The sequence below is a fragment of the Tamandua tetradactyla genome, chromosome 5 (assembly GCF_023851605.1).
Source record: "Tamandua tetradactyla isolate mTamTet1 chromosome 5, mTamTet1.pri, whole genome shotgun sequence".
Classification (NCBI taxonomy): domain Eukaryota; kingdom Metazoa; phylum Chordata; class Mammalia; order Pilosa; family Myrmecophagidae; genus Tamandua; species Tamandua tetradactyla.
The window spans coordinates 29,122,124-29,149,412 of record NC_135331.1 but is presented as its reverse complement, the minus strand read 5'-3'; the positions used below and the strand labels follow the sequence as shown (position 1 = coordinate 29,149,412).

At 39.0% G+C, this 27,289-nt stretch overlaps 1 protein-coding gene across 1 annotated transcript; it reads left to right on the top strand.

Moving 5' to 3' along the window:
• The first annotated feature begins 11,687 nt into the window (after positions 1–11,687).
• Positions 11,688–12,632, top strand: LOC143683024 (olfactory receptor 13A1-like). Its single transcript, XM_077159352.1, has one exon. It carries the CDS (start codon positions 11,688–11,690, stop codon positions 12,630–12,632), a length of 945 nt encoding a protein of 314 aa, XP_077015467.1.
• Positions 12,633–27,289: the final 14,657 nt, after the last annotated feature.

The window sequence follows — 27,289 nt, the reverse complement described above, 5'->3', positions numbered from 1 at the left end:
CAACTCTGCAAGTGAAATCATTGCCCTCCCCCCTAAATGGGACATGACATCCAGGGGTGAAAGACTCCCTGACCACGTGGGAGAGGACTCCCAAGGATGAATCCAGACCTGGCACTGTGGGATCAGATCAACAATTCCATCCTGACCAAAAGGGGGAAAAGAAGTATAATTAATAAAGTATCAGTGGCAGAGAGAGTTCTAATAAAGTCAAGAGGTTACTCTGGAGGTTGCTCTTATGCAAACTTCAGGTAGACCTTGCTACCTGTCATAACCTGCCAAACCCCATCCAGGACCATTCCAGCCAATTCTAAAGAACACCTAGGGCAATATACAAGATTACAAATGTGTTCCAGGCACTAGATTAACTTGTCAGAGGCCTACAAACTCCAGATGGGTCCCTGCTCCAGGTAAGTCCTGAAACCTATCCCAGCCTCTCCAGAACATCAGATTGTTCCATCTCCCTACCCCATATTTGTGACACACCCTTCCAATATCAAAGATTTCGAATTGCCATAGCCCAAACAATCCCAAAGAGAGATATGGAAAGATCAAAGGTGATGGTGTAATTACACATAGAATATAGGACTTAACAAATTAAATGACTGCCAAATCATTAAATTGATATCGCTTTTAGTCTCCATTATTTTAGGGCAGCTAGAAGTAAAACCCTAAAAATGTGAAGTTGTAACCCATGTCAAAGCCTGAAATATGTTCTACAACTGATTGTGGTGCTGTGCTTTATATACTTCACTTTCCATACTGAATATTTAGCATTATGAGTCCAAACTAATTGACCCATCACCATATTTTATGCACTTTATGCTTGGAAATTTATAGCTTTTCTGTATATATGTTATTGTTCACAAAAAAAGAAAGGAAAAAAGTCAATTGTGATGATAAAAAATATTTAATCCCCTTAACCTACTATATCTGGAGCAGCTAAAAGGAAAAATAGGAGAAGATGGTATGGTAGCCCATGACAAACTCTGGTGTCTGTCCTGTAACCACGTGTTGAAGAGTGCTTTGAAAACTATTGCTTTTTTATTTCTTTGCTTTGCATATATGTTATACTATACAATTAAAAATTAAAAATTAAAGAAAGAAAAATATACCAATAAAGAAGAGCCCAGGACTGGATGGCTTCACGGTGTATTTTATGACGTGTCCAAGAAAAATCAACACCATTACTATCCAAACTCTGCCAAAAATTGAAGAAGAGGAGCAATACCTAACTCATTCTAGGAAGCCAGCATCATCCTAAATACCAAAGCCTGTTAAAGATGTTACAAGACAAGAAAACTTTAGACCAATCTCTCTAATAAATACAGATGCAAAAATACTCAAAAAATCCTTTCAAACTGAAACCAACAACAATTAAAGAATTATACACCATGACCAAGTGGGTTTTATTCCAGGTATGCAAGGGTGGTTCACCTCAAGAAAATGAATAATGTAACACACTACTTTAATGAATCAAAAGGAAAAAAGCACATGATCATCTTAACTGATGAAAGAAAGACATTTGGCAAACCCAGCACCCATTCTTGAGAAAAACACATAGAACACTATTAATGGAAGGAAGCTTCCCCAATATCATAAAGGGCATCTAGAAAAACCAACAGGGAACATCATATTCAATGGCAAAACACTGAAAGCTTTCCCTCTGAGATTAGGAACAAGACAAGGGTGCCCACGGTGGTTCAACATTATGCTACAAGTTCTGCTGAGCACTTAGGTAAGAAAAAGAAAGAAAAGACATCCAATTTTGAAAGGAATAAGTAAAACTGTCACTATTTGTTGGTGACATAATCCTATATTTAGAAAATTTTGAAAACGTGACAACAAAGATACTTTAGCTAATTAAAGTGTTCAGCAAATTTGTGAGATACAGTACTAATGTGCAAAAATCAGTAGTGTTTCTATACACTAGTAATGAGGTATCCAAAGAGGTAAACAAGAAAAAAAATGCACTTTATGATAAAAACTGAGTGAATCAAAATATGCTTTAAGGTTAGGAATGTAAGGATTCCCACTCCTTCTTCTTTTTCAAGATGTTTTAAGCTCTTTTAGGACACTTTCCCTTTCAAATAAAATTGATAATTATCTTTTTCATTTCTGCAAAGTAGAAATTTTGAGTAGTTCCCATTTATCTATTTTTTTTCCTTTTCACTACTTGCACATTGAATGTAAAGTCTAGAATAAACATAACTGAGGTCCTAAAGGATTTGTTCACATAAAACTACACAACATTGCTAAAAGAAATCAAAGAAGACCTAAAAAAAGTGGAAATACATTCCATTTTCAAGGACTGGAAAGATAAATGTAGTTAAGATATCAATTCCCCCCAAATTGATCTGCAGATTCAATACAACGCCAATAAAAATTGCAGCAGTCTACTTTGCAGAAATGGAAAAGATAATTATCAATTTTATTTGAAAGGGAAAGAGTCCTAGAAGAGCCTAAACCATCTTGAAAAAGAAGAATGAGTGGGAGGTCTCACATTCCTAACTCAAAGCATATCATAAAGCCATCATGATCAAAACAGCACATTACTGGAATAAAGATGAACATGCTGACAGTGGAATCTAATGAGAGTGCAGAAATAGTTTCTCAGTTTTGTTGTCAATTGATTTTTGACATGGGTCCCAAGTTCACTCAACAAGGACAGTATAGTATCTTCTATGAATGGTGTTCAGAGAACCCAATATCCATAACCCAAAGATTGAAAGAGGACCTGTAACTCAAACCCTATAGAAAAATTAACTCAAAATTAATCTAATATCTCAGTTTAAGAATCAGCACCACAAAACTCCTGCGAGAAAATGAAGAGAAACACCTTCAATGTCTAGTGACAGGCTGCAGTTTCTAGACTTTACACTCAATGCACAAGCAATGAAAAGAAAAAAGATAGATAAATGGGAACTACTCAGAATTGAATATTTCGGTGCTTCAAAAGACTTTGTCAAGCAAATCAAAGTACAATCAACGCAAGCTAGGGTCTTTGGTCAACAATAATATTTTAATATGCTTCCACTGAATGTAACAAAGGCATTATGCCAAAACTATATGTCAACAGGTGGGGGGCATGGGTGAAGAGTATGGATTCTTTGTGGAACTAAATGACATGTCTTCATAGAGATTATGGCGATGAAGACATGCCTATTTACTCAGGTTGGATTGCATGATGTGCAAATAAAACTATTTAAAAATGAACTGGAGGAACAAATGCCAGAGGAAATGTGGGGAAAGACATGTACATATTTACCATCAGTGAGGAAACTGAGAGGTGCAGTCCCCTGGAGGGCAGTGTGGTGATTCCACAGGAGGCTAAGGATGGGTTTGCCATATGAACCTGAAACCCCACTGCTCAGTACACACCTGGGCATTTGCACACTGGTGTTTATGGCAGCACTGCGCATGACTCACAACAGATGGAGGTGGCATAAGTGTACAACAACTGAGGAGTGAAAGGGGGAACTGTGGTGTATGCATCCAATGGGCTACTGAGTTAAGAAACATGCAACTAGACAAATGAAGCTTAAAGACTCTATTGAATGAATTGTTAGAAACAAAAAAGCAAACATTATCACACCTCACTCATATGGGCTACTATAATATGAAAACTCAGTGAACTGAAGTCAAGAGCCTGCGTTCTCAGGTTGGGGCCTTTAGTAAAGAGTCCTAGACTGTTAGCTCATACATCAGTCACATATATTCAGGAGTTCTAGCTGTTATTTCTAAACTCTAAGATACTGAGCAGATTGTATATGACCTAGGAACTTGTCATTCCCAGAAAATTTGGGTATTTATGTGACAACTGAGACTCAGAATTAAAGCTCTGATGCAATGAAAGTCAGCACTACCCTATACAAGAACTGTTTAAAAAGGGATCAGGCTTCCACTAGAGGTATGAATGAAGTTGCTCTGGATACGACTGGAGTTGATCAGAGTAGAGGGTAAAGGATGAGACGATTTATATTTTAAAACTTCAACTTCTGTGTGAAATGAAAGGGAGAGATGTTTATTTGATACAAATTTTATGTTTTGAGTACACATTTCCTAATTTGACTTGTATGGTCTGTTTAGTTCAACACCTTAAGTACATGGAATCTTGAATATGGCATGAAATTCAGATGGTTTCTCCAGGAGAGAATGATGCCCCAATATATCCCAGAGTAATTGGGGCAGTGAATTAAGAATAATTGCAAAGTCCCCTTGGGGACTAGAGAAACAGGAGGAAATATTCAACTTTGCCATTTGGCAAATCCTGATAATCTTACAAGCAATGGGGACAACTAAACGAACAGGTTGAGCGATCAATCATGGGATTCACCCCTGTAAAACTTATTCCTGTAAAGGGTAATCTACATCTATTTGTAATTGTGCCTAAGAGTCAGCCCTAAAGAACACTTTTGTTGCTCAGATGTGACCTCTCTTTCTAAGCTAACTCAGCAGGTGAACTCACTGCCCTCTGTGAGTGTAAATCTCCCTGGCAACATGGGACAGAAGTCCCTGGATCAGCTGCAACCCAGCATCATGGGTTTGAGAAAATCTTCTTGACCAAAAGGGGGAAAAGAGAAATGAGAAAAAATAAAGGGTCAGTGACTGAGAGATTTCAAACCTGGAGGTTACTCTTACACATTCTATAGATATCCCTTCTAAGTTTACAGTGTATTAGTGTGGGTAGAAGGAAGTACCTGAATTTTTAGAGCTGTGTTCCTATAGCCTTGTTTGTTTAAGATGATTGTTTAATGACATAGCTTTTCCAATGTGACTGTGTGATTGTGAAAACCTTGTGTCTGGTGCTCATTTTATGTAGGGTATGCACAGATGAGTAAAAAATGTGGAAAAATTAAGCAAATAATGGGAAAAAAGGCTAAAATAAATTGGGTAGATGGAAACATTATTTTTCACTGAGAGGGAGTGTAAGGGGTATGGTATGGGTGAGGTTTTTATTTTCTCTTTTTCATTTTTCTGGAGTGATGCAAATGTTAAAAAAATGATCATAGTGATGAATACATATCTATGTGATGATGTTGTAAGCCACTGATTGTACACCTTATATGAAATATTGGTATGTTGAGAATGTTTGTATGTTTGTATGTTGTTTTGGCAATAAAAATATTTAAAAATACATAAGTGGTAAAGGGGCACTGAATGGAAATGTAAGCAATTATTTGCATTGCTTAAATGTAGGGGAAAAATAAGATGCATAAATGAAACAAAAATACACACAGAATATGATGTATATTATGTGTAATTTTAATAATATGCACAATTGCTGGAATACAAGTTCAAGAGAGAATAGACTTAACCAAATGGGTTCAAAGTTTAGTGACTTCTTCTGCATAGGAACACATGAAAATAAAAAAGGTGATGTTTTCAAGGCAAATACCAAGGGAAGTATTGTTAGAAAGATATGCTTCCATGCAAGGATGATCTTACCCTTACAAGTTGAAGCTCAAATTGCACAACTCTATCCTCAGCACCTAACTTACAGAAAGCATTGGTCATGAACCATAGAGCCAAGTTTAATTGCCCCTGAGAGATTTCCCTTAGAGTCTGCCTCCCCAGAACAAACACCTGACCCTGATCTTGGGAAAATAGAGATTGACTTGATGGCCAGTCAAATCCCAGCCCAGAAATAAGGAAAGAGGGATAGAGACTCACTTCACAGTGGAAGGTGTCCATGGCCACTGCAGCACCTACTATGGACTGAAGCCACTTCCCCAGAGAATCCACCAAGGTCACTAGAGGGTGAAAAGGTGAGTGAAGCATTGAATCCTAGGCTGAGATGTGGAGCTTTTAAAACGTTTATTTCACAGTTAGAATGGAGTTGTTCATAGTTGTAGGGACTTAATATGGAGGTTTACACAATTTTCTAATGGCAACATGTTCTGGATAAATGACCACTTCAACATTATATGAAAAACACATTACTAAAGATAAGACCATCAGAGAAAACATTTGACTTCATGCTTTATTATATAAAAGGCAGAAGATCAAATGTTTTTTAATGGTCACCAAGTTTACGCCTCTCTATTATTGTATGTTTTGTTTAATACCTGTTTTCTCTCTCAACTGCCTTGTCAGTAACATAAAATTTAAGAATTTAAGTCCATGTCCATGATAGGAGAAAACTTGGGTCTTCCATTCAGTGACGGCCTCCAGAGAGAACTTTGTGAAATGGTTGCAGGCACCAACCCCTTACCCCAAAGTCTACAGATCAGCATTCAAGAGTAGATAAAGGTCTTCAGGTTTAATGCGGGAAAAATGTTAATCCAGCCCTATTAGATCTGACAGGGCTGTGTCTATGGTGGATTCACACTTAGATAAAGTCAACTAAATATTGTTACCATTTGCTCTTAAAAGTCATACACTGAGAGAGAGAATTAAGTGGGGCAGGAACATGATACCAGGGCTGTAGACAGGTGACCCTTCCCCCAGTGTATCCAGCATGCATCAAGGCTCACAATGTCCAGGGGCCCAGGGGGAGGCTGTGGCCACAGTGGTGGACCAAAGGCAGCCTGGGTCCCAACAGACCCTCAGCTCTTACAGCTGTGCCACTGTCCTCTCTGAGGTCTTGTCCTCACTCGCTGCCTTGTGGGGCTGCTCCAGGCCAGTCATGGAAACACTGTCAAATTCCTAGACTCTCCCATGGCCTCTCACAGGAGCTGCAGCCTCGACCACTCACAGTCTTCTCCAGAGGAGCACATTAGAGCTCACTCTGTCTTCCAAGCAGGATAAGGAGTACAGCAGCATCCTGGAGGCATGGAAAGAGCCCCACAGCTTTGGGTCATCCCAGGTCCCTTCTGCATGGTGTGGGATGGGGAGGGACATGACTGATTCCCTGGGGATATCAGCTCCTGGTCTGAAAGAAAAATATACAAAATACATTCCTTGAATCCAGCCACTAGAAAGTCATACCAATATTCTTTACTAAGTCAAGTATGCAAACATCTGATGATTACCGATTTACTGCTCTTTTAGTGTTTATAAAGTTTGCCATGCTTTTTTCTTGAGTAGCTGTAGGTTACAGAGAAATTGTGCAGAAAGTACAGAACATTCCAATACATTCTCCCTCCACTGTCAAACATGTAGTGTTTCCCCTATTTTTGCATCCCCTGTTAGTAATGGAACACGTGTTACAATTTACGAAGCAATATTGACACATTATTTTAACTAAAGCCCATAGTTTGCATTAAGGTTTGTTCACTCTTTGCATTGTAGTGTTTAACGTGTATTTTTTTACTTTTTATTTTGAAATAATTTGAAACTTTGAGGATTATGCAAAAATTCCACATACTCCAACTTTCCTAGATACCCAGATCTGCCAATTTTATTTCACCATCTTTACTGTGTCATTCTATCTATAATCAACCGACATATCTATCATTCTATCTGTCTGTCAATCACCTTTCTACCTTGTGAACATTGGAGAGGAGGCTGCACACATCATATTCCTTGAATACATGTACATTCTCTATGAACAAGTATATTCACTTATATAATCACACTAAGTGCAGTTACCAAGTTCAAGAAATTTCAGGTTGTTATAAAGCTTTACAGTGTATCTTCCAATTTTTTCTCATATCCCAATAATTTCCTTCTGAGCCTTTTTTTCTCCATTCTTCAATCTCTTCCACTACAATGTATTGCATTGCATTTTAACTATCTAAGGAATTTTTCTGTCTTGCCTTTTCTAAAATTTTTCAGACACATACACAATATAAATGTTCCTATCTGAACCCCTCCAGAGCAGTGAAATTAATCACATTGATATTATTGTATTGCTTTCACCACTACCCTTTACCATAACTTTCCCTTCACTTCAAACAGAAACCCTACAGTATGCATTAACTCCGCATGGCCCCTGGTAGTTTGCACTCTACTTGCGGTTTCTATGCTTTTCATATTCTCTGAAATTTTCCTTACTGTTACCATGGGGCTTATATTTAACATCCTGAATCTATAACAATCCTGATTGCTTCAATTCCAATTTAACATCTCAAGGGCATGCATAAAGTTCTATATGCATATATCTCCAACTTTATATACTTCATTTTCCATACTAAATATTTATCATTATGAGTCCAAAACAATTGATTCATCATCAGATTTCATGCATTTCTGTTTAGATCCATTAGGAAGAACAAAAATGGAGTTCCAAATCAACGTGCAGTGGTACTGGCATTTACATATACTTACAGCATTATTTTTATCAAGATTTTTATTTCTTCATGGGTTTCAGCCAATTTTCTATTGTCCTTTGCTTTCAACTTACAGAACTTCCTTTGACAATTCTAGTAAGGCCACTATCATGGTGACAAATTCTCTCAGATTTTCTTGATCTGAGGATGTCTAAATTTTTTCCCTTATGTTTCAAAGACAGTTCTATGCATACAGAATTTGCGTTTGGCAATTGTTTTGTACTTTTCTGATAATGTTGATAACTTTTTTCTACGTGTTGAAATTATAATGTTTTTACTATGAGTTAAATATACAATTATATTATGATTAATCTCACCTGTCTTTTACATTTTTAAGAAGCATTTACCTTTTTTATTGTGTAATATAACTTATACACAAAGCAAAGTAAGAAAAACACAATAGTTTCAAAGCACTCCTCAACAAGTAGAGGACAGATCCCAAAGTTTGTCACGTGCTACCATACCATCCTCTCAGATATTTTCTTCTAGCTGCTCCAGAATGTAGGAGGCTAGAAGGTAATTTTTTTTATTATCACAATAGAGGTATTCTTCTCTTCAAATCTGTTTTCGTTATTAGTAGTTCTTTGTGGGTTTTGTTTTGTTTTTTAAATCAATTTTAGAATCAGCTTGGCAATTTCTGTTGTGAAAATTGTCTGCTAGCATCAGGATTGAGATTGTGTTAAATCTAAAGATCAATTAGGAGACTGCTGGCATCATAATAATATCCATTCTTCCAGTTCATGAAAGTGGGCTATCTTTTATTTAATTCCCTTCAGCAACTCCTCATACATTTTTAGTTAGAAGTCTGTGTTTAAATTATCTCGCCTGGGCTATAGCTTTTTGAGTTTCACTTATTTCTGCTGACCTCATAAAGAAAGTTGGACAGCGTTTCCACTCCATTGTTTCCTGAGTTTGTGTAACAGTAATATTATTTCCTCATTAGATGTTAGCTAAAAATCCCAAGTCCATCTATTCAAGTGAAGATTATTTTCACAGGGACCTCAATGTCTTACACAAACATAAATGATTTAGAGTTTTTCTAATTTTTATTGCTTTTGTCAGTTGTGTTTTTTCAAAGTATTCATGCATTTCCTCTTTCTTCAAATTTTTTGTCTTAACCATTATAATATTCCCTTATTATCATTTTAAGGGCTATATGATCTATAGATACATCCTTTTTGTCATTCTTGTTAATGGCAATTACAGTTTTCCCTTATTTTGTTCTTTTCTTTTTTTTGTATTTTTTTTTTTCATGGGCAAACTCAGGTAATCGAATTTCGGTCTCTGGCTCGGCAGGCAAGGTTCTTGCACTGAGCCACCATTGCACGCCCCCTTCTTTTTGTTCTTAATTATTCCTTCCAGGCTATTTTCAAATTGCCAGTTCTTCCATGTGTCCAGCATTTAAATATGTTTATTATCTCCAGTGTTTAATTTTATTACCTATATTTCTGTGGTTACACTTACATTTTTCTACTTTTTCTTTCTGCGTATTCACCTGGGTTGGCTTGTTCTTTCTTAAATTAGAAACTTAGGGTACCGACTTTAAACATTACCACTCTCTCCTAATACATTTAATTGCACTATAAATGAAATCTATAAATTCCTCACAAATCACTGATTGTCTGCTTTCAAACAAGTATGGCACGAAATAATTTTTTAATCACTGATTTCAAAATATTTTCTTATTTTTCTGGCTATTTCTAGGATGTATGCATTATTAAGAAATTTGACATGAAGTTCCATAGAAATTATTCCAGTTATAATATTGCCATTAATTCGTAATTTATTGTCAGCAAACATTTGGAAAAATTTTAATATTTTAAAATGTATCACATTTATACATTTTATGGAGTAACATATATCTAGATGTGTTGTAAAACACATGTGCTCTAAAAAATCACAAATTGTGACCCATTTGCAAATATCTGCATTTCCTTGGTCCCTTTCGCTAAGGTTCTTGCTCTGAATTATTTTTCTCATGGGTATCATTATAAGATTTCCAAGTGGTGATAAGATGGAGCTTCTTTCTACTTCTATTACTGTGGGGAAAATGAAATCTGAATTTTTTCCTCTGTGTGTATTCACTTTGGACCCAAGTGGCCCATTCAGGAATAATGAGTTAGTGGTTAAGGCATGAGTACAGGTCTCTGCACCAAGAAACCCTGCAAGAGGCACCAGGGCCCTCTCAGGAGGACCTTCCACATCAAGCAGGATGATTGAACATAGATGAAAACTCAGGGTGACTTTGGTCGTTTAAAGGGGGGAACACCAGGATTGGGGTTTCCTTTAGGATGGTTACCCTGGCTTCACTGGAGAACACATGGGGTGCCTGTTGCAACCAGAAACTGGACATCCTGGAGGTGCCAAAATCGAACAAAAATGAACAGATGAAAATGAGGTATAGGGATATTTTGAGAGATGTTTAGGAAATTTTATCTGCAGGCCTTGGAAGCTGGTTGCATGAGAAGTAACCAAGATGTAAAATAATATCATTTGTTCATTGAACAAATGTCTTTACAGTGCCTACTATGGTCAAGAGCTAAAGACATGGCAATGAGCCAGAGAAATGACCTGCTGCAAGGAGCTATACCTGAGACTTGGATGGTTGAGGGGCCAGGTAGGGGAGATGGCTGCACTGAGGGGAAAAGCACAAGAGAGACATGCTAGGGGGAAATATTTGTGAGGTTGAATTAGAAGGCCTGTAGTTCATCTAGTCAGAAAACCACAGAAGTGCTTGCAATTCACAGGACTGGGGCATTTATCTTCTGGAGAGATAAATCTGAAAGTGTCAGAGTGTGGGCAGAAACAGCCACCAGAGTGGGAGGATGGACCAAGAGAACACAGGGTGAAGAAAGTGCCCAAAGACCAAATGTAGGAAAGTGCCCAAAGACCAAATGTAGGAAATCATGCACATGGAAGGAGAGAAAATATTATAACTACCCTTAAATAACTGGAAAGGGTATCTACAGAAAAACAGGCCAGAGAGACAGGGTTGTGTCCGATACTGCATAGAAACTCAGAGATGAACCATTGAAGGCAGTTCTCACTTTGGCAACAAGAGGTGGATGTGGTGTCCCCACGGTCATGTCAGCAGATCACAGTGTGTGGAGGGGTGAGAGAGAAAAGGAACAGAGAGCGCCCTACAGGGGATGATCTCCTTGGCCTCACTGAAGAGGAAGGCCAGAATGAGGGTACATTGCCCCCAAAATAGAGATGGCAAATGCTTTAAATGGAAAGTTAAAGGAAATATCAAGGAAGGATAGGTGGTTTGCAGAAAACCATTACCCTTGGTGGTTGTTGAAAAAACAATGGGCCTTCATCAATTAAACCAGTTGATACCTTCCCTTTTTTTGAGAGCAGGTTGTGTTTTAAATAGCCGCATGAGGAAATATAAGCCTGAAGAGAGTGTCATGACACCTTGCAGAGTTTCCAGATGAAGGACTAGAGCTGAATCACCTGAAGTTGTGTCCAACAGTCATGCCAGGCCAAGTAGGGAAGACCAACCAAACACAGGTGGCACAGTTTGTGCTGCAGGGGTTCTCAGAGCACCCACACCTGCAGCTGCTCCTGCTCAACTGCTTCTTCTTCCTCTACACCATGGCCCTTGTGGGAAACACTCTGATCATCACTGTCATCACCTGCAGCTCTGGCCTCCACAGCCCCATGTACTTTTTCCTGTTCAACCTGGCCATCATGGACATCATGTGCACTTCCACTGTGCTGCCCAAGGTGCTGGTAGGCCTGGCCTGGGGGGAAAACGCCATCTCCTTTGAGGGTTGTATGGCCCAGCTCTTCTTCCTCGTTTGGTCAGGATCTTCTGAGCTGCTGCTGCTCACAGTCATGGCCTATGACCGTTATGTGGCCATCTGCCGACCACTGCATTATGGGAGACTGATAAGCCTGCGGCTCTGCCTGGCATTGGCTGTGGCAGTCTGGGTCATTTCTGCACTGAGCTCCTCCATTAACACTAGTCTGACGGCACAACTGTCCTTCTGTGGCCCTAATGTAATCATTCACTTCTTCTGTGAGATCCCCCCACTGTTGCTGCTCTCGTGCAGTTCCACACATGTGAACAAGATCATGACACTCATAGCCGATGCCTTCTATGGAGGCATCAACTTCTTGCTCATCCTTGTGTCCTATGGCTTCATCATTCACAGCATCCTATGCATCCGCTCAGCTGAGGGGAAGAGGAGGGCCTTCTCCACCTGCTCCTCCCACCTCATCGTGGTCTCTGTCTACTACTCAGCCGTGTTCTGTGCCTACATCAGCCCAGTCTCCAGCTACAGCCCTGAGAGAAGCAAACTGGCTGGAGTGCTGTACACAACCATGAGCCCCACCCTAAACCCACTCATCTACACACTGAGGAACAAGGAGTTCAAGACAGCCCTAGGAAAACTCCTCCACTTTTGTAAACATTAAATGCCATTCTTGTATCTAGTGCTACCTTGTTCCAATTTTCTGAAGGCTGGGTTTATCATAGTAATGCCTAGCTATCACTCTTTTAGGACAATCATCCTCATGTTTCACTGCTGACCAAGTTGATGTGGCTTTTCCAGGTTTGTTGTTTATTTTTAATTACATGAATATAGTGCACTGACCCCAGCATGTTATCTCATGATGTGAGCACATAATAAACATTGGACCTACAGAACCAGACTTAGTTCTTAAGGGGCACTCTTCTTGCACTGTACAAAACATGCCATGTTAGTAGTGACTTCTCAGAGAGTGTTGATATCTAAAACTCTCCAAGCATCTCCTGACCCAGTTTTCCTTAGATGTTACTCTCCCTTTTTCACACCCCAAGGTCTAAATGAGAAGGCAGTCCATCTGTACTTGTATCTGAGCTCCTTGGCCCCATACATTGGCCCACTAATGCAATGCCCTCATTATGCATTACATACATTCTCTGCCCATACACTTGTCCACAGGGTATGTTTGCCCAGGATACCTCCTCACATATGTACACATTCAAAATCAGTTTACAATCAAAGCCAGCTCAAATGTAATCTTCTCTCAAAGTCTTCCACCAGCTTTGGAGATTCAAAAAGCGCATTGTTGTGTCCTGTGGAGTGCTGGATTCCTGGATCCCAATTGGCCTGATTCACCTGTTTATTAATTTCAGGCTCAGATCAGCATCACCACCATCAATAGGAGCCCCTTCATGCAGGATGTATCTCTGCCATGTTCTCTACAGGATGAGGCCCTGTATTCTAAAACCACTCTACTCTTGGGGGTGCAAAGGGAGTCCAGTAGTAGAATTCTCACCTGTCATGTGGGAAACCCAGGTTCAATTCCCAGTCCATGCACTTGCCAAAAAATCAAACAAACAAACAATTCAACACATGCTGCTGCAATAGCAGGATATTCACATTGAAAAATAATGAAATGTTATCCCACTATACAGCATATAAAAAACCCCACCCTACTCTTAATCACTCTCCTCTGGAGATATGTCCAATGGCACATCATTGCCCAACTCAGCTTGTTCACATAACATGACACATATGTACATGTTCAAATCTGTGTGACATAAACCCATGGCTACAGCTGCACGGGGTCCACCATGAACCATTTTAAGTACTTTCATTCCCTTTTCAAAAAGGTGGGCTATCCAGTTAATGAGGTGTGATGTTTTTTCCCAATGGTGGTCTGAGCTATATCGGACAAGGTTGGTTTTAACTGGTTATGTTCAGAGTGGCAGGATGGTGAAATAAGTCTGTGGTGTAGGGGTTGGAGATTGTGATTGTTGAGTCCTGGAGCTAGGGTTGGTGCTGTGTATTGATTTCTAAAGTAGCATTAATTTCCAAAACTAGGTGACTTAGAACAACAGAAATTTGGTTTTTCATTGTTCTGGAAGATAGAATCCAAAAACCAAGATATTGGCAGAGTCAAACTCCCTCTAAATGATCTAGGAGAAAATTCTTCCTTGGTTCTTCCATCTGTTGGTGGCTCTTGGTGGTCCTTGGCTTGTGGTAGCATCAATCCAATCCCTGCCTCCATCATCATGCGGCCACCTTCCCTATAACTCTTCTCTGTGCCCATGTCTCAATTACCTCCTCCTTTCTCGTTCAAAGAAATCACGTATTAGATTGAGATGGGATCATTAAGATAATTACATCAGCAAAAACCTGTTACAAATAAGGACACATGCACATGATCCTGGTAGACATACTTCTCTGGAGGCACTATTCAACACATGAGTCTGCCTTCTTGTCCCACCCCACTGGACTGATGTCTGCATCACAGTAAAATACAATCACCCCATCCCAAAATACCTCCACACCTCAAACTATTACAGAATCAACACTAAGTATAAAAGCGCATCGAAATATTATCATCTCAATCATCCTTTATATCATCATTTAATTCATGTGGATCATAGGTAAGAACATGGGTATAATCTATGAACAGGCAAATTCCTCTATATTTCTGTAATTGTTGACGATAAAGCAAGCCAACCTCAATTAAAATGCCATTGTGGAACATGCAGTGAATAGACTGCATATTCCAAAAGTGATGAATTGGAAAAAATGAGTCACTAATCTTAGCCAATTTCAAACACAGATGGGAAAAATCTCCTGGCTCCACTGGTTTCTTCCATCAATGATGTCAAAGTCTACAGCATTCTTTTACACAGATGTAATCCCACACATTTGGGTGTTTCAGGAAGGTGGAATTTAACAAGGCTGGCAGGCTGGTAGTGATCCACTTGTCCTGTAGCCCTTTAAGACTTCCCTGGGAACTGCTCCTGCTCATTATTTGTTCTCTACAGCAGTTGGCACTGTGTTTGCCTGCTCACTCCTATATATCAGGATTCAGTTTTTATTTATGTCACAGAAAACACAATATCCATGGCATAAACTACATGGGAATTAATTTTTCCCCAAAGTCTGAAGGAATGCAGTCTTGTGCTGGTGGAAAAATACAGTACAGAGATTTGTATTCAGGCTCCTGTGCTGTCTGTTTCACGTATTTAGAACATAGCATCTTTGTAACATTCAAATTGCAGAGAGAAGGATGAAGGAACCAAATGGGCAATGGGTCATGTTGCAGCTCATTCTGGGGCCAATAGCTTCCATTAACATCTCTTTAGGCAGACAAAGCTCATTGCAGCATTGATGGAAGGAAGGGCATTGAGGCAGGAGGAAAAGAGATGGACCCTGTGTAAACAATGGAAGGGCACACTGCCTATTGCCAGTCCTTGAGAGCTTCTGTTGTTATGCTAATCTAGAAATCCATGCTTTGTGCCGCTCACTTTTCCTGAAACATGGAACTAAACATTCCAAAGTATTTCTCACCCATTTTGAAGGCCATGTCACTGTTTAGTACTCAGCTACTATCCTTGCTTTCTGAAATATTAATTCACATTAGAACTGAATTAGATAGGTAGAAAATACAAACTGCATTCTCTCCAAATCAACTGTATTTAAACCAGGGAGAAGGAAAACAGACTCTATCAAAAGGACATCTTCGGTGTCTTCAGTGAGATAGGGAATACCAGCATGAAGCCCTGGGTCAGGGAGCATCAGACAAGACTCCTATGAGATTAAGACTATGGTTGCATGTCATAATGCATGAACAGGTGCCCATGTTGGTTCCATTAATTGGAAGAAAGTGTGTGCAAAGGTTATTGGATTCTGATTTTAAGAAACACCAAAGGCTGGCTGTGGGGTGTGTGTCAGATGGTAGCATGAGGAGCAGTAATGAATTTGTCACCTAAGTCTCAGTGTGGAGGACCTCAGCTCTGCTTAAGAAGTTTGGAACCTCAGACAGTGTGTGAACACTATCTAATGGTCCATTGATGGTGTTGCCATAATTTTTAAACTATTCTGTTTTCCATCCCCAGTGATACTCATATTATTATCCATTTCACATTCAGATAGCAGCAAGGACAACTTACAGAAATCAATTTTTATGGAACATACAAAACCAAGAAAGTTCAGTATTCAGCATTGAGCCTAAAATAAATTCAGAAACACATTGTGATCGTTGCATTCAGGTGTCAGTTTGGCCAGGCCATGGTGCCCAGTTGTCTGGTCAAGCAAGCACTGGCCTGACCATTACTGCAAGGATATTTTCATCACTCACGTGATTGCATGTGTGACTGACTGCATCTATTATCACCTAAGAGTTTGTCTTCCATAAAGGAGAAAATCCAGTCACTTAGATTTGATCCAATCAGTTGAAGACTTAAGGGAGAAGAGAGAATTTCACTTCTTGTTCAGCCACCCACCCCTTCTGTGGAGTTCATCAAGAGCCTTCATTGGAGATGCCAGCCACACATATGGCCCTACCAATTTTGGGCTCTTGCATCCCCACACAATCCAGCCTCTCCTCTAGAGTTTATCAGGGACCTTCTTTGGAGTTGCCCAGTACTTGGGTCACCAGCCTACAATCCAAGACTTCCCCAGGGAGGGAGTCTTTATAGCTACCATCTCCCCATAAACTATTCATTTCATCCAATTCTAAAGTCTCCACAAATGAAGGGGCAATCAGCCATCAATTATACCAACCTTAGTGCACAAGTCCTCCCAGTAAAGCTTTGATTCTTAAAATCATCTCATTAATAAAAGATATATCCATGGGTGTGGTCAATTACTTTGCTGTGACTTACTTGGTCAGTATGTTTTGCTCAGTGTCTATACTTAAAAAAAGTAATTCCCATCTGTTATCAACAGGACTTCAACAAACTCTCTTATAAAATAGTTTAATAATGTCATTTTCTAGTTGACATCAGATTAAGGGCTGGCTCTAAAGAGAGCCTCCTAGAAGACACAGCCACACTCATAAAGTATTGACAGAAGCAAGGCTGGGCAATAGCACTCCTTGAAATACAGCAGATATTGAAATGACATCATCTGACCATATAAGGAGAAACAAATTCCCAACAACAACAAACACAAGCTCTCCACAGATAATGGCATGCACAACCCCTGTGAGACTTGTTCATGTTCAAGAGGTCATACATTCCACATCTCTCACCCTCATTAGAGCCCATATTCAAAATCACATGTACATCTGCCACTTTCCACTGGGCAAAGCCCGAACAATGCACCTTAGAAAAAGACACCCTAGTCAGTGAGAGAAAATATTTGAAAAGCATATATACATATACACAGTTTGATAGCAAAAATGTATAAAGGAATCCTACAACTCAACAGGAGAATAAAACAGCCCAATTTTTAAAATGGGCAAAACACTTAGTAGATATTTCTCCAAACAGGATATACACAATGCCTAAAAAGCACATGAAAAGATAACCTACATCACTAGCATTAGCTAAATACAAATCAAAACAGCAGTGAAGTACCATTCATACCCAGTAAAATGACTCCTATTTAAAGTAACAGAAAACTACAAGTATTGGAAAGGATGTGGAGAAATAGGAACACTCATTCATTATTGGTGGGAATGTATCTTGGTGCAGCTGCTGTGGAAGACAATTTAGCAGTTCATCAGAAATTTAGGTAGAGAATTATCATATGACCTGGCAAACCTACTTCTATGTATATACCAAAAAGAATTTACAGCAAGGACTTGAATACATGTATGCAAACGGATGTTCATAATCTTCATAGGTGTTATTTTCAGTTGCCCAAAGATGGAAGAAATACAAGTTGCTTAAGCGTCATAAAATATATAAAGTGTGGTCTAGACATACAATAGAATATTATTCAGCCATAAAAAAAGAGTGACATTCTGATATGTGTGACATTATGAATGAAGCTTGACTACATAATGTAAATGAAATAAACCAGAAACACAAGGACAAATATTGTATGTACTCATTGATTTCAGATAATGATAATAAACAAATACATAGAGTCAGAATCTAGAATGTGGGCCCTTGGGGTCAAGTTCAGATATAGGAAATTTAAGTTAATGTTTAAATTTTATGTGGGTTGGTTTTAAACTTTGGTAATGGTTGGTGATGCTTGTTGCACATTATGAATGCAGTTAACAGCACTGAATTATATATTAGATACGGTTAAAAGTAGAGGTATCCTATCGAATATGTGACACTAGAATAATTATTTTAAGTGACCTGGAGGAGACACATCATTGTCAGACAGAATGGAATTTATGCCCAACAAGATTAGAAGGGGCGAAGTAGCATATTTAGTTTTCGGGACAGTACAGCGTGAAGAACAAGACTAACAGGAAATACAACAAGAAAAGGAGGCCAGGCCTGTTGAAAATCCATTTTGCACAACATTTTCTCTGTCTGGATGTTCCAAAAGGCTACTAGAAGGTATTTCTCTTGGCAATTGCCATTTTGGGGGAAGACTATAGATTCCCAAAAACCCTTTATCATTTTGCTTGTATTGATGTTGCCCAATTTGTGAAACATTCTTCTATTAATAAAGCTCTCAGATTTCTACTTGTGGTAGTTCTATTCTCAAAGTTGGTACCATGAGTGGAATTTGAAGACCTTCAGCTTCTGCGCTCTCTGCCAGACACCAATGCTGGGATCAGCAGGACCTTTCAGACTGGATACTTCTCCCAGCCCATTTGAAGGCTGAAGGTATTTTCTCTCATATCTGAGCTCTGCTCCCATGCGTTTCAGCCTTTTGAACTTCATTTTCAGTTTGTTACTTGAATTTGGAGTTAAAGTAACTACCTTTGTTTATTGTCCTGCTCATGGGTGCCAGTGGTTTAAAAAAAGTCCCCTTTAGGGATCTGGCCCAATACATGTTCAAACACTATATATTCATTCAAGTTTGTTTTTGAACCAATGTCAAATTCCCTTCAGGAGTGTATCTCTAATCAATGGCCAGTCTGGAGATCTTTTTCACAAATAAACTTGTGTTTTACTATTACGATTAAAAAATTGTGGTTCTAAGAAAATTACAGTGAGGTGCTTGTTTTAATTGGTATTTAGAGGCTTCAAAATGGGTTCACGATTCTAGAAGACATGGTCTCTAAATTACCTCAAGATCATTGGAAATTAAATCCAAAGTGCATATCCCAAATTCCCCTGAGTCCATTTCTATGTCCTACATTGCCTTCTTATACCTTGGAGTCCACCAACTCTTTTTCTTCCCTATCTGAATTTCCTTTCTTCTCTGAACCCTGTCTTAACATGCCCTTCAAGATAACCCTAAAGAAAAGACCGGTCCGCCGGCCCGGCACGCAGCGCCCATGCCCCACAGCAGCAGGCCCACCCGCCCTCCTCTACCCTCTTTGTCCGCCGTCCCGGCACGCGGCGCCCACGCCCCACAGCAGCCGGCCCGCCCACCCTCCTCTCCCCTCTTCCCCCTCCTGCTCCGGCGGCTCTCCAACCACCACCATACCCTCTTCCGCCTTCACCAGCTCCTCCGCCACTGGCCTCGACAGCCTTGCCACCCTCGCCTTTCCTCCTCCAGAACAGTTACTGGGGGAGTGGAGACAATACAGAGCAGCTCCCGAAGCCATGACGGAGATCAAAGGGACGGCGTACCCCATCCTGGAATGGCTGACTGTCTGGGAGAACCAGCTCCGGTGAGATCACCGAGGGGCGCGGGCTTTCCCGGGCGGGATGGCAAGTGGCCGGAGTCCCTCTCTTCCTCCTTCCCAGGCCAGCTGGCAGAATTGGGCAGGCAGTCCCCTTGGGCCGTGGCGGCTGGCGCCCCCACCACGCGAGGCCCCCCGGACCAACTGAGAGAGTTGGGTCGGAAATCCCCAGACTGTGGAGAACGGTGACCGGGGGGTCCCTTCCAAACACGTGAGTCCCCGGTCCGGCTGGGAACAGTGCACTCTCCCGGGCTGCGACAGCTGGCACCCTCCCGCCACGCTTGGCGCCCCGGGCCGACTAGGAAATTCGGTCGGGCGCTGTCCTGTGCTGCGGTGGCCGGCGACCCTCCCCGCGTTCAGACCCCCGGGCCGGCTGGCACTCTACCAAGACGCTTCGGCTGCCGAACCTCCCCTACGGCGAGAGTTTTCCAGAGTTAAAGGACCCACAGTGACTTTCACTGGTGGAACCCGTAGACAAACGTGTGCCACGAGCGCCACCTACTGGGCAGGATAAGAAAAACAGAACCCAGAGATTTCACAGAAAAATTTTTCAACCTGTGGGGTCCAACACCCAGGGAAATCTGACTAAATGCCCAGACGCCAGCAGAAGATAACGTTTCATGCTCAGAAAATTGAAAATATGGCCCAGTCAAAGGAACAAACCAATAGTTCAAATGAGATACAGGAGCTGAAACAACTAATGCTGAATATACGAACAGAAATGGAAAACCTCTTCAAAAACGAAATCGATAAATTGAGGGAGGACATGAAGAAGACGTGGGCTGATCAAAAAGAAAAAATAGAAAAACTGAAAAAACAAATCACAGAGCTTATGGAAGTGAAGGATAAAGTAGAAAAGATGGAAAAAACAATGGATACCTACAATGATAGATTTAAAGAGACAGAAGATATATTTAGTGATTTGGAGGATGGAACATCTGAATTCCAAAAACAAACAGAAACTATCGGGAAAAGAATGGAAAAATTTGAACAGGGTATCAGGGAACTCAAGGACAATGTGAATCGCACAAATATACGTGTTGTGGGTGTCCCAGAAGGAGAAGAGAAGGGAAAAGGAGGAGAAAAACTACTGGAAGAAATTATCACTGAAAATTTCCCAACTCTTATGAAAGACCTAAAATTACAGACCTAAGAAGTGCAGCGCACCCCAAAGAGATTAGACCCAAATAGGCGATCTCCAAGACACTTACTAGTTAGAATGTCAGAGGTCACGAGAAAGAGAGGATCTTGAAAGCAGCGAGAGAGAAGCAATCCATCACATACAAGGGAAACCCAATAAAACTATGTGTAGATTTCTCAGCAGAAACCATGGAAGCTAGAAGACAGTGGGATGATATATTTAAGTTACTAAAAGAGAAAAACTGCCAACGAAGACTCCTATATCCAGCAAAATTGTCCTTCAAAAATGAGGGAGAAATTAAAACATTCACAGACAAAAAGTCACTGAGAGAATTTGTGACCAAGAGACCAGCTCTGCAAGAAATACTAAAGGGAGAACTAGAGTCAGATACGAAAAGACAGAAGAGAGAGGTATGGAGAAGAGTGTAGAAAGAAGGAAAGTCAGATATGATATATATAATACAAAAAGACAAAACGGTAGAGGAAAATATTATCCAAACAGTAATAACTCTAAATGTTAATGGACTGAATTCCCCAATCAAAAGACATAGACTGGCAGAATGGATTAAAAAACAGGATCCTTCTATACGCTGTCTACAGGAAACACATCTTAGACCCAAAGATAAATATAGGTTGAAAGTGAAAGGCTGGGAAAAGATATTTCATGCAAATAACAACCAGAAAAGAGCAGGAGTGGTTATACTAATATCCAACAAATTAGACTTCAAATGTAAAACAGTTAAAAGAGACAAAGAAGGACACTATACACTAATAAAAGGAACAATTAAGCAAGAAGACATAACAATCATAAATATTTACGCACCGAACCAGAATGCCCCAAAATACATGAGGAATACACTGCAAACACTGAAAAGTGAAATAGACACATATACCATAATAGTTGGAGACTTCAATTCACCACTCTCATCAATGGACAGAACATCTAGACAGAAGATCAATAAAGAAATAGAGAATCTGAATATTATTATAAATGAGCTAGACTTAACAGACATTTATAGGACATTACATCCCACAACAGCAGGATACACCTTTTTTTCAAGTGCTCATGGATCATTCTCAAAGATAGGCCATATGCTGGGTCACAAAGCAAGTCTTAACAAATTTACAAAGATTGAAATCATACACAACACTTTTTCGGATCATAAAGGAATGAAGTTGGAAATCAATAATAGGCAGAGTGCCAGAAAATTCACAAATACATGAAGGCTCAACAACACATTCTTAAACAGCCAGTGGGTCAAAGAAGAAATTGCAAGAGAAATTAGTAAATACCTAGAGGTGAATGAAAATGAAAACACAACATATCAAAACTTATGGGACGCAGCAAAGGCAATGCTAAGAGGGAAATTTATTGCCTTAAATGCCTATATCAGAAAAGAAGAAAAGGCTAAAATGCAGGAATTAACTGTCCACTTGGAAGAACTGGAGAAAGAACAGTAAACTAATCCCAAAGCAAGCAAAAGGAAAGAAATAACAAAGATTAGAGCAGAAATAAATGAAATTGAAAACATGAAAACAATAGAGAAAATCAAGAAGGCCAGAAGTTGGTTCTATGAGAAAATCAATAAGAGTGATGGGCCCTTAGCAAGATTGACAAAAAGAAGAAGAGAGAGGATGCAAATAAATAAGATCAGAAATGGAAGAGGAGACATAACTACTGACCTCACAGAAATAAAGGAGGTAATAACAGGATAATATGAACAACTTTACGCTAATAAATACAACAATTTAGAGGAAATGGACGGGTTCCTGGAAAGACATGAACAACCAACTTTGACTCAAGAAGAAATAGATGACCTCAACAAACCAATCACAAGTAAAGAAATTGAATTAGTCATTCAAAAGCTTCCTAAAAAGAAAAGTCCAGGACCAGACGGCTTCACATCTGAATTCTATCAAACATTCCAGAAAGAATTAGTACCAACTCTCCTCAAACTCTTCAAAATAATCGAAGTGGAGGGAAAACTACCTAATTCATTCTATGAAGCTAACATCACCCTTATACCAAAACCAGGCAAAGATATTACAATAAAAAGAAAACTACAGACCAATCTCTCTAATGAATATAGATGCAAAAATCCTCAATAAAATTCTAGCAAATCGTATCCAACAACACATTAAAAGAATTATACATCATGACCAAGTAGGATTCATCCCAGGTATGCAAGGATGGTTCAACATAAGAAAATCAATTAATGTAATACACCATATCAACAAATCAAAGCAGAAAAATCACATGATCATCTCAATTGATGCAGAGAAGGCATTTGACAAGATTCAACATCCTTTCCTGTTGAAAACACTTCAAAAGATAGGAATACAAGGGAACTTCCTTAAAATGATAGAGGGAATATATGAAAAACCCACAGCTAATATCATCCTCAATGGGGAAAAATTGAAAACTTGCCCCCTAAGATCAGGAACAAGACAAGGATGTCCACTATCACCACTATTATTCAACATTGTGTTGGAAGTTCTAGCCAAAGCAATTAGACAAGAAAAAGAAATACAAGGCATCAAAATTGGAAAGGAAGAAGTAAAACAATCACTGTTTGCAGACGATATGATACTATATGTAGAAAACCCAGAAAAATCCACAACAAAATTACTAGAGCTAATAAATGAGTACAGCAAAGTAGCAGGCTACAAGATCAACATTCAAAAATCTGTAGCTTTTCTATACACTAGTAATGAACAAGCTGAGGGGGAAATCAAGAAATGAATTCCATTTACAATCGCAACTAAAAGAATAAAATACCTAGGAATAAATTTAACCAAAAAGACAAAAAACCTATATAAAGAAAACTACGAAAAATGCTAAAACAAATCACAGAAGACCTAAATAGATGGAAGGGCATACCGTGTTCATGGATTGGAAGACTAAATATAATTAAGATGTCAATCTTACCTAAATTGATCTACAGATTCAATGCAATACCAATCAAAATCCCAACAACTTATTTTTCAGAATTAGAAAAACCAATAAGCAAATTTATCTGGAAGGGCAGGGTGCCCCGAATTGCTAAAAACATCTTGAGGAAAAAAAAACGAAGTTGGAGGTCTCGCGATGCCGGACTTTAAGGCATATTATGAAGCCACAGTGGTCAAAACAGCATGGTATTGGCATAAAGATAGATATATCGACCAATGGAATCGAATAGAGTGCTCAGATATAGACCCTCTCATCTATGGACATTTGATCTTTGATAAGGCAGTCAAGCCAACTCACCTGGGACAGAACAGTCTCTTCAATAAATGGTGCCTAGAGAACTGGATATCCATATGCAAAAGAATGAAAGAAGACCCATCTCTCACACCCTATACAAAAGTTAACTCAAAATGGATCAAAGATCTAAACATTAGGTCTAAGACCATAAAACAGTTAGAGGAAAATGTTGGGAGATATCTTATGGATCTTACAACTGGAGGTGGTTTTATGGACCTTAAACCTAAAGCAAGAACACTGAAGAAGGAAATAAATAAATGGGAGCTTCTCAAAATTAAACACTTTTGTGCATCAGAGAACTTCATCAAGAAAGTAGAAAGACAGCCTACACAATGGGAGACAATATTTGGAAATGACATATCAGATAAGGGTCTAGTATCCAGAATTTATAAAGAGATTATTCAACTCAACAACAAAAAGACAACCAACCCAATTACAAAATGGGAAAAAGACTTAAACAGACACCTACCAGAAGAAGAAATACGGATGGCCAAGAGGCACATGAAGAGATGCTCAATGTCCCTGGCCATTAGAGAAATGCAAACCAAAACCACAATGAGATATCATCTCACACCCACCAGAATGGCCATTATCAACAAAACAGAAAACGACAAGTATTGGAGAGGATGCGGAGAAAGAGGCACACTTATTCACTGTTGGTGGGAATGTCAAAGGGTGCAACCACTGTGGAAGGCAGTTTGGCGGTTCCTCAAAAAGCTGAATATAGAATTGCCATACGACCCAGCAATACCATTGCTAGGTATCTACTCAAAGGACTTAAGGGCAAAGACACAAACGGACATTTGCACACCAATGTTTATAGCAGCGTTATTTACAATTGCAAAGAGATGGAAACAGCCAAAATCTCCATCAACAGAAGAGTGGCTAAACAAACTGTGGTATATACATACGATGGAATATTATGCAGCTTTAAGACAAGATAAACTTGTGAACCATGTAATAACATGGATGGACCTAGAGAATATTATGCTGAGTGAATCCAGCCAAAAACTAAAGGACAAATACTGTATGGTCCCACTGTTGTGAACGGACATTCGAGAATAAACTTGAAATATGTCATTGGTAACAGAGTTCAGCAGGAGTTAGAAACAGGGTAAGACAATGGGTAATTGAAGCTGAAGGGATACAGATTGTGCAACAGGACTAGATACAAAAACTCAAAAATGGACAGCACAATAATACCTAATTGTAAAGTAATCATGTTAAAATACTGAATGAAGCTGCATCTGAGCTATAGGGTTTTTTTTTGTTTTTGTTTGCCTGTTGGTTTGTTTGTTGTTGTTGTTTTTTACTATTACTACTACTTTTATTTCTTTTCTTTATATTAACATTTTATATCTTTTTCAGTTGTGTTGCTAGTTCCTCTAAACTGATGCAAATGTACTAAGAAACAATGATCATGCATCTATGTGATGATGTTAAGAATTACTGAGTACATATGTAGAATGGTATGATTTCTAAATGTTGTGTTAATTTCTTTTTTTTCTTTCCGTTAAAAAAAAAAAAATGCTCCTTTAAATAAAAATTACAGACCTAAAAAAAAAAAAAAAAAAAATGGATCAAAGATCTAAACATTAGGTCTAAGACCATAAAACAGTTAGAGGAAAATGTAGGGAGATATCTTATGAATCTTACAACTGGAGGTGGTTTTATGGACCTTAAACCTAAAGCAAGAGCACTGCAGAAAGAAATAAATAAATGGGAGCTCCTCAAAATTAAACACTTTTGTGCAATAAAGAACTTCATCAAGAAAGTAGAAAGACAGCCTACACAATGGGAGATAATATTTGGAAATGACATATCAGATAAAGGTCTAGTATCCAGAATTTATAAAGAGATTGTCCAACACAACAACAAAAAGACAGCCAACCTAATTACAAAATGGGAAAAAGACTTGAACAGACACCTCTCAGAAGAGGAAATACAAATGGCCAAAAGGCACATGAAGAGATGCTCAATGTCCCTGGCCATTAGAGAAATGCAAATCAAAACCACAATGAGATATCATCTCACACCCACCAGAATGGCCATTATCAACAAAACAGAAGATGACAAGTGCTGGAGAGGATATGGAGAAAGAGGCACAATTATCCACTGTTGGTGGGAATGTCAAATGATGCAACCACTGTGGAAGGCAGTTTGGCGGTTCCTCAAAAAGCTGAATATAGAATTGCCGTACGACCCAGCAATACCATTGCTATGTATCTACTCAAAGGACTTAAGGGCAAAGACACAAACGGACATTTGCACACCAATGTTTATAGCTGCATTATTTACAATTGCAAAGAGATGGAAACAGCCAAAATGTCCATCAACAGAAGAGTGGCTAAACAAACTGTGGTATATACATACGATGGAATATTATGCAGCTTTAAGACAAGATAAACTTATGAAGCATGTAATAACATGGATGGACCTAGAGAATATTATGCTGAGTGAGTCCAGCCAAAAACTAAAGTACAAATACTGTATGGTCCCACTGATGTGAACGGACATTCGAGAATAAACTTGAAATATGTCATTGGTAACAGAGTCCAGCAGGAGTTAGAAACAGGGTAAGATAATGGGTAATTGAAGCTGAAGGGATACAGACTGTGCAACAGGACTAGATACAAAAACTAAAAAATGGACAGCACAATAATACCTAATTGTAAAGTAATCATGTTAAAACACTGAATGAAGCTGCATCTGAGCTATAGGGTTTTTTTTTCTATTATTACTACTTTTATTTCTTTTCTCTATATTAACATTTTATATCTTTTTCTGTTGTGTTGCTGGTTCCTCTGAACTGATGCAAATGTACTAAGAAACGATGATCATGCATCTATGTGATGATGTCAAGAATTACTGAGTGCATATGTAGAATGGATTGATTTCTAAATGTTGTGTTAATTTCTTTTTTTTTTCTTTCCGTTAATTTAAAAAAAAAAGAAAAGAAAAGACCAACTCTAATGGCATTTAGAAGCTGACATACAATGAAATACAGGAAATAGAAAGAAGTGAGTTAACAAACCATGAGAAGACATGGAGAAACAATGCATATTATGAAAAGAAAGCACTCAAACTGTAAAGGCTACATACTGAATGAGTCCAACTATAGGACACTTCAGTGAAAAAAGCAAAAAATATGGAAGCATAAAAAGGTCAGTGGGAAAAAAGTCCATGTTTCCCATGA